Source organism: Pteropus alecto, unplaced genomic scaffold (genome assembly GCF_000325575.1).
Source record: "Pteropus alecto unplaced genomic scaffold, ASM32557v1 scaffold233, whole genome shotgun sequence".
Lineage (NCBI taxonomy): Eukaryota > Metazoa > Chordata > Mammalia > Chiroptera > Pteropodidae > Pteropus > Pteropus alecto.
Window position 1 is genome coordinate 1,364,518 of NW_006434367.1, and position 15,415 is coordinate 1,379,932.

At 35.2% G+C, this 15,415-nt stretch overlaps 1 protein-coding gene across 4 annotated transcripts in view; it reads left to right on the plus strand.

Annotated features, from left to right (window-relative positions):
* PTPN2 (protein tyrosine phosphatase, non-receptor type 2) overlaps positions 1-15,415 on the plus strand; it is a 71,065-nt gene that overhangs the window by 26,055 nt on the left and 29,595 nt on the right. For all 4 annotated transcript variants that reach the window (XM_006909215.2, XM_025044898.1, XM_006909214.3 and 1 more), the window contains exons 3-4: positions 9,403-9,503; positions 14,571-14,669. In XM_006909215.2, the coding sequence (XP_006909277.1) occupies positions 9,403-9,503; positions 14,571-14,669 (200 nt within the window). The remainder of the gene's footprint in view (positions 1-9,402; positions 9,504-14,570; positions 14,670-15,415) is intronic.

A 15,415-nucleotide genomic window follows, 5' to 3' on the forward strand; every position in this document is an offset into this window, starting at 1 on the left:
GGGTACTGAATGCTAGAAAGAAAAGGAAATAAAAGACATACAGATTTGAAAGGAAAAAATAAAACTGTCCCTATTTGCAGATGACATGATAGCCTATGAAGAATTCCCAAAGTTCTACCTAAAAATTTAGAACTAATAAGTGAGTTAAACTAGGTTGCTGGATATAAGATATAAATATTATCTTTCTGTATACTAGCAGTGAACATGTGGAAACCAAAATTAAAAACAATGCCATTTCTACAATTGCTCTAAGAAAATGAAATCTTTTGGAATCTCAGAAAACATATATAGGACCTGTATGTTGAAAACAACAAAACGCTAATCAAAGAAATAAAAGATGTAAATAAATGGAGAGACATACCATGTTAATGGATTGGAAATCTCAGGATAGTAAAGATGTCTCCGCAAATTGTTCTGTAGGTTTAACATAATTCCTATCAAAATCTCAGGAGGATTTTGTTGCATATATAAACAGGCCTATTTTATGTGGAAAGGCAAAGGAACTGAGGTAAAATAGCTAAAAGAATTTTGAAAAAAACAAATAAGATGAGGAATAACTGCTCGATTTTAATACTCAGAGTTGATCCTTGAACAACACAGGTTTGAACTGCACAGGTCCACTTCCATGTGATTTTTTTCCAATAAATACTGTGAATGCATTTTTTCCTTTTTATGTTTTTCTTGACATTTTCTTTTCTCTAGCTTAATTAATTATAAGAATACAGTATATAATGGACAAAATATGTGTTACTTGTTCATGTTATTGGTAAGGCATCCAGTCAACAGTAGACTATTAGTAGTTAAGTTTTGGGGGAGTGAAAGTTACACACAGATTTTTGACTGCGAGGGATCGCCACCCCTAATCCACTTATTGTTCAGAGGTCAGCTGTACTATATAACTTGATAGAAGGATAGAAACATAGATCAGTGAAACAGAGTAGGGAACCCAGAAATAGACTCATACAAGTATGCTGAACTGATTATTGACAAGGGTGAAAAGCAATTTAATGGTAGAAGGATAATCTTTTCAGCAGTTTGGTACTGTGGCAGTTGGACATCTACAGGAAAATAAAATGAATCTCAATCTAAACCTCACACTATACAAAAATTGACTTAAAGTAGATCATAGACTTTAAAGTGTAAAGTATCAAACTTTTAGGTGAAAATTCAGGACCTAGATGAAGACTAGATGAGTCCTTAACATGACACCAAAAGCACAATCTGTGAAAGAAAGATCAATAAATTGGACTAAACCAAAAGTAAAAAACTTTTGCTCTGTGAAAAGACCCTGTTAAGAGGATGAAAAGACAGAGGCATTCTGGGAGAAAATATTTATAAATCCCCAAAGAACTCATATCTAGAATATATACAGAACTTTCAAAATTGAGCAGTAAAAAAAACAGCCCAGTTAAGTGGGCAAAAAGATTATGAACATAGATGGCAGATAAGCACAAACATATAAAAAAACACGATTAACCATTAGAAAAATATCATTAACTGCTAGAAAAATGCATATTAAAAACTTAGTGGTAAGTAAGTGATTACTACATACCAACTAAAACATCTAAAATAATGAGGCCACAGCACTCATACAAGGATCTGAGAATGCAGAGACACTGGATCTCATACAAGGCTAGTAAGAATATAAAATGGTATGGCCACTCTGGAAAATAGTTTGGCAGTTTCTTAAAAAAACTAAACCTAGACTTACCTTATACATTACTCCTGGACATTAATCAGAGAGAATTGCAACTTTATGTCCACACAGAAATGTGTACAGCTTTTATTCCTAATAGCCCTAAATTGGAAACAACTTAGTTGTTTACCAGTGGGTAAATGGTTAACACACTGTGGTATGTATATTCATACCATAGAATACTACTCAGCAATAAAGAAATGAACAATGACACATGCCACAACTTGGATGGATTTCAAAGGACTCATGCTGAGTAAAAAAATCCAATCTCAAAAGGTTGTATTACTGTACGATTCCATTTATATAGCATTATTGAAATGAATAAAATCATAGAGATGGAGAACAGATTAATGGGTTAGGAGAAGACTATGACTATTAAAGGGTCACACAGAGGATCTTTGTGGTGATAGGTCTGTATCTTGACTGTAGTGGTTACATGAATTTACATGTGATAAAATTGTGTACAGCTGCATGTGCTCACACACACACAAACACAAACAATTGAGTGCCTGTAAAACATGAAATTGAAATGTCTGTGGGTTATGCCAGAGTCTTTCCAGGTCTCTGAATTTAATGGCCTTCTTGAGTGGAGTACTGGGCAAGGTACTGTGCTAGGCAGTGGGAATACGTGGTGAACATGACAGGGTCTCTGGTCACAAAGAGTTTAACCCTAACAAAGAATGCTGCAAATGGCTGGAGACATGGGTGCTGCTGCCGCCCCATGGGCAAAGTGAATCAAGATCTTCCCATAATAGGTGCCTTTTAACAGAGGCCCCTATTGTAGCCACAGCTCATCCCTTGGGAAGCTTCACTGTGAAGTACTTACGCTGGGGACTGGAAGGCTCAGAAGTCTGCAGGGAGGGGACTAAAGTCATGGGGAAAACAGCGCATCTTCCAGGACCATCACTTCTATTCAGAGTTAGGGAATTTGGGGGTAGGTTGGTTGTATATTAAAATACAGATACATAATGAAGTAGAATTTTTAAATTTCTGTAAATTTTTAAGACAAAATAGGACTTTTCAAAGAGTGTTGTACTTGATACTTTCAGGGTATTGAGGGTCAGTCAGTAAAAATAACCAAGGACCGGTCTAGTCTAGCCATTTTATCTTACAGACGAGAAAACTGAGACCCAAGGAGCACTAGTGACCTGACTGTTATCCCAGGCCATAGTGTCTGAGTAGCTTGAATACTAATAATGTTTCTCAAGCAGTAGGTTATTTTTTTCTGTATAAGTCACAGCTGTGTATGTAGTCACTTAGGCTGGTACAGCCAGAGCAGACATCAGAATCTACGTTTTTAGGTCCTTTTAGCCTCCCCTCACCCATTTTTTTCATCTGTACCACGGAATTCTAGATATCTATACTAAAAAGTCCTGAAGCTTTCTGATCTCTTATTTTTTTCTGAATTAGTTCAATTTTAAAGTCACTTTTAGCATAGTTTCATCTCCTTCTTATATGGTTTGATAGTGATTTGTCATTCTGACAAAATTTGACCACAACTTAACAATTTGATTATGAAAATTTTCTGAAATTCATTATATAAACAATGCTTAAACACTGCTGACCTAAATTTTTAGTGACACTGTACTAGATAGGCACTATGAGAAAATAGAAGTAGAAACTCTTTCTCTGTTAGTCAAATTTAGGAGGTGAGACTAATGAATAATGAAATGAGACTAATGAATCAGTACAGGATTTCTCAACTCTCTGACCCTAAACTGTAAGCTGCTGCTTCTCCCTTTGTTCATTGGGCTCAAACCACATCCTTTATGTCTCCAAGACATATTATACATGTACTCACCTTAGGGCATTCATTCGTCTCAGTGCTTATCCATCTGATTGACCTCTTCCAAGTCTGCTTAAATGTCACTCTCAAATAAGGCCCACCCTGACCACCCTATTTAGAATTGCAACCTGCCCACCACCCCAGCACAACTTGACTTTTTTTTTTTCTCATAGCATTTATTACTATATAACATAATTTACTTAGTTGCTTTGCTTATTGCTCTATCCCTTTCTAAGAAGGTAAGCTCCACGAGGGTATGGATGGGTTCCAAGTGACCAGAACAGTGCCTGGAACGGAGAATGTATTTAGTAAATATTTGACCTACATTGTTTGCATATTATCTTATGGACTTTTGGATTTAAGATAAATAACAGTTTTCCCCAACTCCTTCTACCTTCAGTTTTAGGCTCTATCTCTCCTAAAAGGGGAGATTCTGAGTTTAAAGGAGAACGGTTAGATGCTTACTGATTATATTAAGCTGAAGCTTAGTATGTCTTATATAATCTATCAAAGAGGAAATATGTCTATGTTCTAAACTACATTAATGAATTGTATGCATTTTGTAAGGACACTTCCCAGGTGTTCCTTCCATTGCAGAGACTCTAGGAGATAAAGAGGCCCTTTTCAATTTGGAGATGTATAGAAGCAAAATTTAATCAGTTGACATTGTCCTATCAAGTTTAGGAACTTGAAATCATGATTGATTGAAATCTTCAAAGACAGTCAACCTGTTTGGAAAAGGTTGAACCTACCAGATGATTCCAAAACAATATATACTTTATTAGCAAGTCCGTGATGGTGTGTACCTGGGAAATGCTTCATTAGTAATGCTTTCCATTCTCACTGCCACTGCTGGGTTCAGTACTCACCACCTCTTGATTAAACTGTTAGTGCATCAGTGTATTAAGTTGTCTTCCTCTTTCTTTCAGTCTATCCTCTACTGCTAGTAGTAATTTTCTTGAAAATCAAATGTGCTTGTGTCAGTACTTTAAAGAACTTCATTGAGATTACCTGTGCTTATGGCACAACACAGGGTCCTTCAGAGCATAGCCTCAACGTGTTTTGGGACTTCTCTCTCATCTACCCAGGTCTTCAGCCTTTCTGAATTTGCCAGTCCTCATGGTTTACCGTTTCCTTTTATTACTCTTTACATATGCTCTTTCTGCTGGAATTTATCCTTTCCTTCACCTATGTAGCAAAGCCTGCTCATTTTACTAGGCCTCCTTAGATAGGCATCAGATGGTCAGCTTTCTTCTCACAATACATAATGCAATAAAGTATAGTCTGGGAGTTATTACTTAATATGATTTTTTTTCTTGTAAAAAGCTTTAAACAAAGAATGTCTTATCTTTATGTCCCTGTTGCTTGGCTCCTGAAATATATTTGTTGCCTGAAAATTCTATATGAGTACTGAAGGTATTAAATATAAAGAACAGACCAACATAGTGGGATTCAATCAAAGAGGTTATATAGAGAAAATAGGTCTTAGGCTGGATCTTTAAGGAAATAAGGTTTCTGTGACAGAGATGATGATGGAAATCATACCTGAGGTGAAGAACATTATGAAAGGAGATACCAGGAGAGCTTAGGGTGTGTGGAAAGGATGGTGAAGGAACCAACTTGGATGTCACCGAGAGAGACCATGTAGTGTAAGAAATATGCAGTCTCTCTCTTAAGTAGCATAAACTTAAGTTTGAATCTCCTCTTTTGCTTTTCTAGTGTGTTATCCTAGGTAAATGACTTGAATTCCCTGAGTGTCAGTAAAATAAGCATGATAATATCAACGTCATCAGGTCGTGAGGATTAAAGAAGTAACCCAGTAAGATGTGTCATAAATTACCTGGCACTTTATAGGCATTAAATAACCCTGTACAGCGGTTGTAGTTGGTTATGTGGGGAGTAAAGGAACCATTCATCAAATAGAGTTTTCTGTGCAGAGCAAAGAAATGAAATGTTAATACTCTGTGTGTACTAAGGTTTGTGTTTCTTCTACATTTTATATGGTGGTGCTGTGGTGATTTGGATTTTAGTTCTAGCTTTGCTTTTGGCTCATTCCTTGATTTATGAGAGAAAATTAATGTTTCGCCTCAAGAATTTTACTTGTAAGGTTGAAGAAAGTTCACATATCTATATAATGCTTTGTATTCTTGTCAGGGAAGTACCATATAAGTATGGACATCAGTGTTTAAAAACCTACTGTTTCCCCCTTGATCGAGAATAGGAGAAGAAAGAGGGAAACTCTTACATTAATGCTGTGCTAATGAAGTCAGTCTTCTCCTTGCCCAATTTATGTTAATTATTCTTGAGCTCTGCTTTGGCATAACCTGTTGAGGATGGTTATGATGAATGTAAATCTTCCAGCCAATTTGACCTGGAAGACTTTCTAAAAGGAGATGTCTTTACAATAATATTAAACTAGGTGAAACTGGAGGTGAGGGATGTTAGTTAACAACAACAACAACAAAAAGCTGGTATCAGTATTGAAAGAGGAAGCAAATCTGTATTGTCAGCTTAGGCCACAGCTAGAGCTAGTCATTTCTTGACATATGAAACCATTTCTCAGAAAACATACCGTTTGAGGGTGGGAGGTAAGGGAATCTTCATCAAAAGTGTCCCCGCCCCCCCCTTTTTTTTCCCAGAAGTTTATTTAATTTTTTCCAACTTATAAGGCACAATTCTATTGGGTATTGCATTTCTTCATTATGCACTCAGTGACAGGAATTAAGAGCAGATGATGCCCCCATGGAAAAAAGCATGTATTCTTGATAGTTCTGCTCTTGCTGTTTATTAGTTGTTGAGAAATAAGATTTCCTGTGAAGTGTGGTTTGGTTGCTTTTGTGGTGTATCATGCAATATAGTTTGAATTATCTTCATTTTTTTTTTTTTTCACTTTTTTGTATCTTTTTAAAGATAGGAAAGAGAGAGATAACCATATACTTAAATAATGATAAAGTACTGTGGGCCTTGGGACTTACTTATAGCCCAGAGGTAATGGGACTCTGTCATTTTGATAATCTCATTTCAGAGGTTCCTGGGCAGAATTTAAACTATGGGAAAAAAGAAAGCATGCAACTGTGTGTGTGTGTATTCCTAATTCAAAAGTCAAAAGGTTTGCTTTGGAATGAACAGTTCACAGATTTTGGGCTGACTGAGAGTAATGGAGCAGGGAAAGGAGACATTTGACTCCCATGTTAGGAGGACCTGTGTTCACTCCCACAGATATTTTAAACCATACATTAAATGATTATTAATTGGAGCAGACGCGTTGTTCTTTTTCGTTAATTTTGTTAGAGAATATAAATCATAAAGTGACAATTTCTCATAAAAAAAGCTTTGATAATTTAAATTCTCGAAATATGTATGCTTACTATCTTTGTAGTTTTAAAGCGATGTTTTATTTAACACAAGAAACTTAACGTTTTTTCTCTACACAGATTCTTTTCTGAATCAAAACACACTTTTAAGTTTTTATTAATCTACCTACAGAATAGAAGAATTTAAATATCTAATTATGTAGTTAGGTGTATTTCAAAGTTTTGTTTATAATCAGTTCTGAGAAAATATAGGTTCAGCCAATGTTTATAACCAGTTCTAAATAGCTATAGTTTTCCAAAGGGTTACTTTCTTTGTTAGTCTTATCCGCTAACAAATTTTTTTTTCCCCCTTAGAAAACTTAGTGTTCCTTTGCTTCTACTGACTCTATATGGATAAATTAAGTTAGAAGCAAGGCCATCGCCTGGGGCCAGACTCTGCATGACCCTGGGTGCCTTTCAGGTAGCACCCTGCTCCCCATTGGTCGGACTCCCTGGGCTCCAGGGCATAAATCTGTGCTTTAAGAGTGTGTGATTCCAGTGTGTTTAATGAATTGGAGTGACACCTGGTATAGATTCTACAACTAGAGGGAAAATAACAGTAAATCTAGTTCAGAATACTGATGGCAGGGTATCAGATACTCTTAAAAAAACAAATGCTGAAGGACTTTCTTTAGGCTCATTCCCTCTATAGCTTTGGAAGGATCTGGGATGGTGACACGCAAGATAACTGAATTCCCAGCACCCTGGAGAGGAAACTTGCCAGTTATTATGGATTCATGCTTCTGTTGGTCACATTATTTTTTCTGTTGTTGTTGTGCAGTAGGTGTGATTAACCTTTGGGGTTTGTGTTTTTCTGATTGCAACATGAGGAAATACATTCCTTTAGTGTTATATTTTAGTGGATCTTGAATTTTGAGGATTATGTGACGTTCTAAAAGCATGCGTATTTTCCTTATGCATGTTGTCTAGAAGATACATGGTCTTTATTAGGTAGCTGACCTTTTTATCATCTCACATAATATAACAGTTTAAGGGTGATTAAACTGTTAAAAAAAGAAGTGACTGTTTAAAAAAAAAAGAAGCTTGCTGACATCATCTTTCCGAGAACTCTGGTATAAGTGATTTACTATAACAAGTTCTTAGTTTTTCCTGTTGGCAAATGACATGTAATATTTACAGAGGTCTTGGGTTCAGTCCAGCAGAAACGTCTTAGATAAATAGATGTGTGAAACTAAAGCCATTTAATAATGTTTTATTTTATGTGGACATAATCTAAACAGTTTTTTTTTTTTTTTTTTAGTTTAAAAGTAGGGAGAGAATGGGTATTTAGTATAGATTTTTTTGAGGGAAGCAGCTTATAATGTTTCCTCCAGAGTTAAATGTCAGATATGTTCAGTTTATAATTCAGTAGTGTGCTTCCGACAGTTGTGTATTTAGGATTTTAAGTTAAAGTTAATTCTATTCTTATGCATGTGCTTTCTATGTGTTATGTTTTTCTTACCCATCAAAATGATACAAGGTAAAGTTTTATACTCCATGTATTTAAATTAGCACAAATTCTAAATCTAAGATTTTTACTTTTAAAAACTAGAAATATGTCTAAACTATTATAACAGAACCTGGTAATGGAACATCTTTAGTTGTCTTTTAAAGAATTGGAACATTCTAACTATATAGATATTTTTAGTATTTAATCTAAATATAGTTAAGGGCTAAAAAATTATTTAAATATACAATAGTCCTGCCTTATCTATGGCTTCTCTTTGAGGTTTTGGTTACCCATGGTCAACCTCGGCCTGAAAATATTAAATGGAACATTCCAGAAATAAACAATTTAATTCATAAGTTTTAGATTGTACACCCTCCTGAATAGCTTGACGAAACTCATGCTATTCTGCTCCATCCATCCCTTTGTCCAGTGTCTCCATGCTGTAGATGCTACCCGCTATATTGTTATAAATGGTCTATTAGTCATTGTTATTAATCTCTTACAGTGCCTAATTTATAAGTTAAACTTTATTATAGGTATGTATGTATAGGAAAAAAACAGTATATACAGGGTTTAGTACTATCTGCAGTTTCAGGCATCCTCTGCGGGGACTTGAAACGTATCCCCAACAAATATAAGTGGGGATTACTGTAGTTGAATGCATGCAGATCTATTGAGGAATGAAGAAAATAAAATGTAGTTACTGTGGAAATCTAGTCTTAATCTATTTGAGGCCAATTTTTGTTTTGCTTTGTTTTGTTTTGTTGACCTGTGAGGTTGTAGGCACAAAGAATCTAACCGATCCTTCTACTTTTAGGAAGGCAGGTGCTTTATTCCTTTTATTTTTTATATTTTGGTTGATTTTTCTAGTTATAGTAGCAAATGTACTACAAACAGAGGCACTTCCCTTCCAACACCATAGTAACAAACAAAAGGATTACATTTTTGTACTTCCTTTTAAAAAAGGAATAATTTGAGATTTGAGACAAATCTCCTGTGGTGCTAATGTATTTTTTCTTTGTTTCTTCTGTCATTTTGTAAATACCTAGAATATTCATATTAAAAAAGAAGTGACATGTTTGAAATGACAGTTATGGTTTATCATTCTCTTTTCCAGATGATCACAGTCGTGTTAAACTGCAAAATGCTGAAAATGATTATATTAATGCGAGCTTAGTTGACATAGAAGAGGTGCAAAGGAGTTACATCTTAACACAGGCAAGTGATATGATGTCCAGCAGATGCCTGACAAGGCAGTTTTTGTGATTGATCTGCTTTAAAACATAGCTAAAACTATGTCTTGACTTCTTTTTTTGAAGTGAAATGCTATTTCAGTTTCTTCTGTTGTTATGTAATGAATTACAGATATTATGTTTAGCAGCTTTGTATATTTTAGATAATAAAGTTATTTTTAATGTTATACATTTCATGAAGGAATGAATTTTAATGGAATGGCTTAGACCAGTTCTTTTCAGGCAAATTATCTTTTTTTTATATCGGATACAAAGCCTTTGTTAACCTTTTGTGAACTTTTTCTGTTTCTTTTCAGATAACCTGTGTTATAACCAGAGACCCTTTGAAAGCTCATCTCTATCCCCCTCTCTAGCATATATTTTCTTAGAGTACAGATAATACTTTCTGGGCAGAGCGAGGGTGCTGAGACCAGGTCCCCAGAGGACTGGCTAGGAGACCAGAGAGCCTAGTGGTTACCTTTGGCATTCTGGCCTCGACACATTGGCTACACCCATATCCCTGCTCTTCTTCCATTCTGAGATAATAGAAATTATTTTAGTTTATCAGTACCAGTTATCCTTCATAAAATAACGGAGACTTAACAGTGAAATAATTTCCCCCAGTTAATGATTTTTAAATACTCAAAAGATAAGTTGTATATTCATAATATTGAGATTTTTGAAACCCAATTTGGATCAGAATCTGGAAAAAGATATTCAGATGAATGTAACTGTAAGCTGTTAGACTAGACTATTTCTGAATCACAGGAAATGAAAATTATTTTACATGAGGCAAAACAGTTCCTCTAAGTCAAAAAAAAAAAAAAAACACTGTGTAAGAAAACTGGTAAAGACCATAAATTTACAGTTCAAAGAAAAAAACGAAAGTGGACTTAATGTATATGAAAAGATTCTCAATTTTCCTAGTAATTTAAACCAGCAATAAGTTATTATTTTGACCTGTTAGTCAGCAGAGATATAAAAATTTATAATACTCAGTAGTCAAATATGTATAGGCAAAGATATATAGGAAGGTGTTTATTGCAACTTAATAGCATAGGACCAGAAATAATAGGACTGAAATAATCTATAAATGACTGGCTGAATAAATTATACACATACCATTAGTACTGGTGGTTTCCGAAAGTTAGGAATAGAGACTTTAACTTGCCATTTTCTGCCTTTCTGTAATATCTGAAGTTTTTCTTATGTGCATTAACGATGTTTTTAATAAACTCATTTTTAGAGTTAAAAATTTTTAGTTTCTATTTGGAAAAACTATAATGTTAAAAAATAGAAAAGAATAATTACCCTAGGCTAGATCCTTATTACAACTCTTTCCTTTTTTATTTCCCTAGTCTTCCTTATTGCGCTCCCCCACCCCACTCCATCTTAGTCCTTAAAAATGAAGGTGTTTCTCAAGATTCTGATTTAGGTTTTGTTTTTTTATTTTACCCCCTTCCAGTCTATACTTGTGACTTTAATTCTCTGGAACCATGTTTTCAACCTGTGTATCTTGCTTAAGAGAGAGTGATTCGAACTTTGTATTCATAGTATCTGTACTCAAATCCTGGTGCCATTACTTCACTGGATAGTCATTCATTCAACAAACATTAATTGAGTTCTTTGTGGCAGGTATTGTCAAATAAAACAGACATTTAGTAAAACCATTGCCATTATAACCTTTATATCCTAGTGGGAAGTAAAATTAACAGCTAGCAATTTTGTAACATTTTCCTGTATTTTATGTATTTTGTATAATTTCAGCCTTAGGATAATCCTCTGTGGTAAATACTCTGATTATCCTTGTGCTATACATCAGGAATCATCTAAGGCAGCAGTTCCCAACCTTTTTGGCATCAGGAACTGGTGCTCCTATGAGAGAATCTAATGCCTGATGATCTGAGGTGGAGCTGAGGCGGTGCTAATAGCACTGGGGAGTGGCTGCAAATACAGATGAAGCTTTACTCACCTCCTGCTCTGTGACCCAGTTCCTAATAGGTTATAGACCAGTACCGGTCCGTGGCCTGGGTATTAGGGACCCTGATCTAAGGAGACCCAGAGACATTAAATAACTTTAGCAAAGTCATACAATGAAGTAAGATGAGGCCGGAATTTGAAGCCACATAGTCTCCACAAGATCCGTGGTTTATGCTTTTAATCATTCAGTTCTACTACCTTAAAATTGCTATGTGACCTTGGACAAGTTACTTAACTCTCCAATCCTATATATATGTATTAGTGATTATATAGATATACCTGTGTCATCTATAGAATGATGTTGAGAGAAACTCAGATAGTGCCTGGTGCTATGGTAAGCACTACACAGGTTATTCGTTGTGGCATTTGTTCTTGCTTTTTATTAGTAGCAGTAATAATATTGTTAATATTAATAATAATTCTATTATAAAACACTGTAAATCCCATCATAATAAAGAAAATGCCTGATTAATACTCTAGCGATTGTGTTTAAACCTCTTGTTCCTATTAGGACTGTGTCCTAATAGAGCTCCTTCAATTCATGTAGAGTGTGAGAACTCAGAAGCTTGTCTTCAGCTTTTTCTTCTTTCTTGAATTCCTACCTCATATTTTTCAGGTCTCTACTGGATATTTTTACCCAGGTGAACCATTGACATAATAAATTCCACATTTTCTATATGTAACTTGTTTTTTTTTTTTTTTAATCAAGCCTTTTTTACTTTTTTTAAACCTATTTTTTACGAGCTTTTTTTAAAACCTATTTTCCTATTTTTCCCTGCATCTAGGTTAGAGTGATCCTCATCATTTGCCAAATCCTTTACTTTTGCTGCCTTTGCCCTTTTTCAGACCTCTGTTGAACTTTATCTGTATTAATGCAGTAGCTTTTTAACTTATTTCCTTGCCACCAGTTCTTCCCTTTCTAATCCACCTTTAACAATACCTCTAGAATTAATTAATTAATTAATCAAGCAATCAATTTATTTATTTATTTATTTAGAAGCATACAAATCTGATCATATCATTTACTTCTTAAAAAATGTTTGGTGAATGTTTCCTGAAGAAACTTTATACTCTACAGGTGTAGTTTTCTACTGCGTACTTCCACTTCACCTTCACTGATGTATTTGTCTTTTTCCAGATGTGCCCTAAACTTGCACATGCCTTACTTTATGCTTTGAAAGGACCTGGACCCCCCCTCTCCCTTCTCCTCTCCTTTTCCCCCTCAATTTCTTCTCCATTGCCCTCCCCCACTTGTGTTAGTGCTTTTCTCATATTTAAAGCTCTGCCATAGTGTCTTTTTTATTCCTAAAGATCTGATGGTGTACCACTTACTCTTGTGGCACTTGATGTGTTTCAGTTAGTAGGATAAGTACTTCTCCTTGCCTCTTTTGTAAGCTCTTTGAAGGCTGAGACTGCTCTTGCCTTGTACATTGGAATGGAGAACATACTCAGAAAATATTTCAAAGGCTAGAGAAAACTAGAGATGCTAAAAGACCTCAGCTGTTGCTTGTTTTTGTCTTTTTCCTCTGAATTGTATGAATTTTTTTGAAATATATCATTCCTTTGGTATAAATCTACATTTTACAGAAGAATAAAGTTGGTAGTGTTGTTGGTAAGTGAAAGAGCCGAGAGATAAACCCTTGTACACTTTTAGAACCATTAACAGAATTTGAGTCGGGCGGTACGCGTGCACACTAAGGAGTGACTTCATTGATGGATTGGTACATCCATTTTTTTTTTTTTAGATCAAACAAAGGTGTTCATTTTACTAGAGATTTGCTTATTGCTCTTTTTACCTTTACAGTTTGTTTTGAAAGTAGATCAAGCAATAGATAATACATGTTGAGTGAGAACAGTATCCTCATTGTGTCGTAGTTTCTCAGGATTCTCAGTAGATTTCTAGTATTTTTGTAACTTAGAAGCTTAGAGTTTATTAATTCAAATAATATTTATTGAGCATCCATTACATACCAGGGAATACAAATGCCCTAAAGATACTTTCAGTCTGGAGCCACTTGAATTGCCTTATTTTACTTGTGGAGCTGAATCTCCAAGCTGATCTGCCCCCAGCATCCTCACTCTGTCCCTAACTCACCACTCTGCTAAACTGCCCTGAGGCGAATGCATGTTGAGTTACTTTAGGTACAGTAAAACCTCCTTCATTTTAACCTTCAGTCGTTTAAAATTAGGTATGATTTGGGCATGGCCTTTTCATCTCTTATTTGCCCTTTCTTCTGCCCTATGCTGCCATTAAACACAATGCGAAGATGATTGGTAGTACAAAATATGATTTGATTTCCCCCCACCCCCATGGCAATATTGTAATATTAACTATTGCCCCTTTTATATCTGCCATTGAGGTCACACATTCTGCAGTATTATAGATTAACAGTTTTATAGTGGTTTGGGTACTTTGAAATTTCTGCTTTTTCTGGAAATCTTTTTGTAGTTAAATTGGGTTGGTTGGCTGGCAAGTGATGGCACAAACTCTCTCTTTTGCTGGACTGCCATGATCTGTGGGAGGCAGGGTCTACCTTTCTGCTGTGGAAGCTGAAGAGGGCAGAAATTTCTTTTTCCTACCTCCTTTGCAGCTAGAACATGACCAGTCACATACTCCTGCCTGTGATTTTGATTGATTTGCATTTGGGTTATGTGTAAATACTATAGCCACCTTAATATGGCAATGCCAGCAAAACAAGGTGATAGAAGTGACAAGATGAGGAGCACTACTGTCCCAAGCTGACTCTCCCAAGCTGTCTGTCCTTTGGGCAGAATCTTGTCTTGACATTTGTTTCTGCCCAAGCCTGCCTCTCCAGCCCTGAAATCTGAAAGCTGCCTGATAGCCTAAAAAATTCCTTTTCTGCTTAAGTGAATAAAAGTCAGTTTATAACTGATCATTTATAACTGATAATCTTAACTAATGCAGACATATTTTTCAAGTGGGTTTAAAGTCTTGATTTACTTATTATGATCCAATAATTCTTCTCAAACCAGAAGCATACTTGAAGGAATTTTCCTTGAGCCTTACTCCATCCCCATTCTCTTATCTATTTTTCCTTTGCTGTTCTTACAGGGTCCACTTCCTAATACAGGTTGTCATTTCTGGCTCATGGTTTGGCAGCAAAAGACCAAAGCTGTTGTCATGCTAAACCGAGTCGTGGAGAAAGAATCGGTGAGTAATGATTAATATTTACAACTTAGTGTACTGCTTGTAATCATTAGCTTACGAATGTTTCCATATTTCTTTTGAGATATTCATTTATCAGTGTTGGCCTTTAATTGTTGAAGGCTAGTGGTCAGAGTGTTTCTGACCCAAAGAACTAATATATCCTTTTCTTTTATTTCCTTAAATATTTAAGTAAAATTGCAGAACACTATCCTCCAGGATATAAATAAAATGGAACAAATACTGACTAGTAGTGATAAATCGACCTTGGAACTCTTAGACTTTATTAGAATCTTTACAATTTTATCAAAATCTTGGGAAATTTTATAAATGATTAAATGACAGGATTTATTAATCTTTATAAATGATTGGCTCTTAGGTCATGAGATAGTAAGTATGGGAAATTTCGAAATTTGAGTACAATCTAAAACAGTGCTAATTAGTGTTATACTTTGGTTAAGTTTTTTAACTTTTGTAGCTTTAGATTCCTTTTCTGTCAAGCAAATTGAAAAATATTGTCATTAAGGTCTTTTCTAGCCTTAAAATCTTGGACTTTTCTCCTTCAGATTCCTGATGCTTACTTTTTTCTAAAGTGATAGCTGCTGGTTTTCAATGGTGTTGAAAATTTTTCTAATGTATTTCTAATCTGAAGTGGCACTGACATACCAGAATGTCCAGTAGTCATTTACAGCAGTTTTTCATGGTTTCTAATATTAAGTGATGACATGGTCAATTTGAACAGTTTCAGCAGG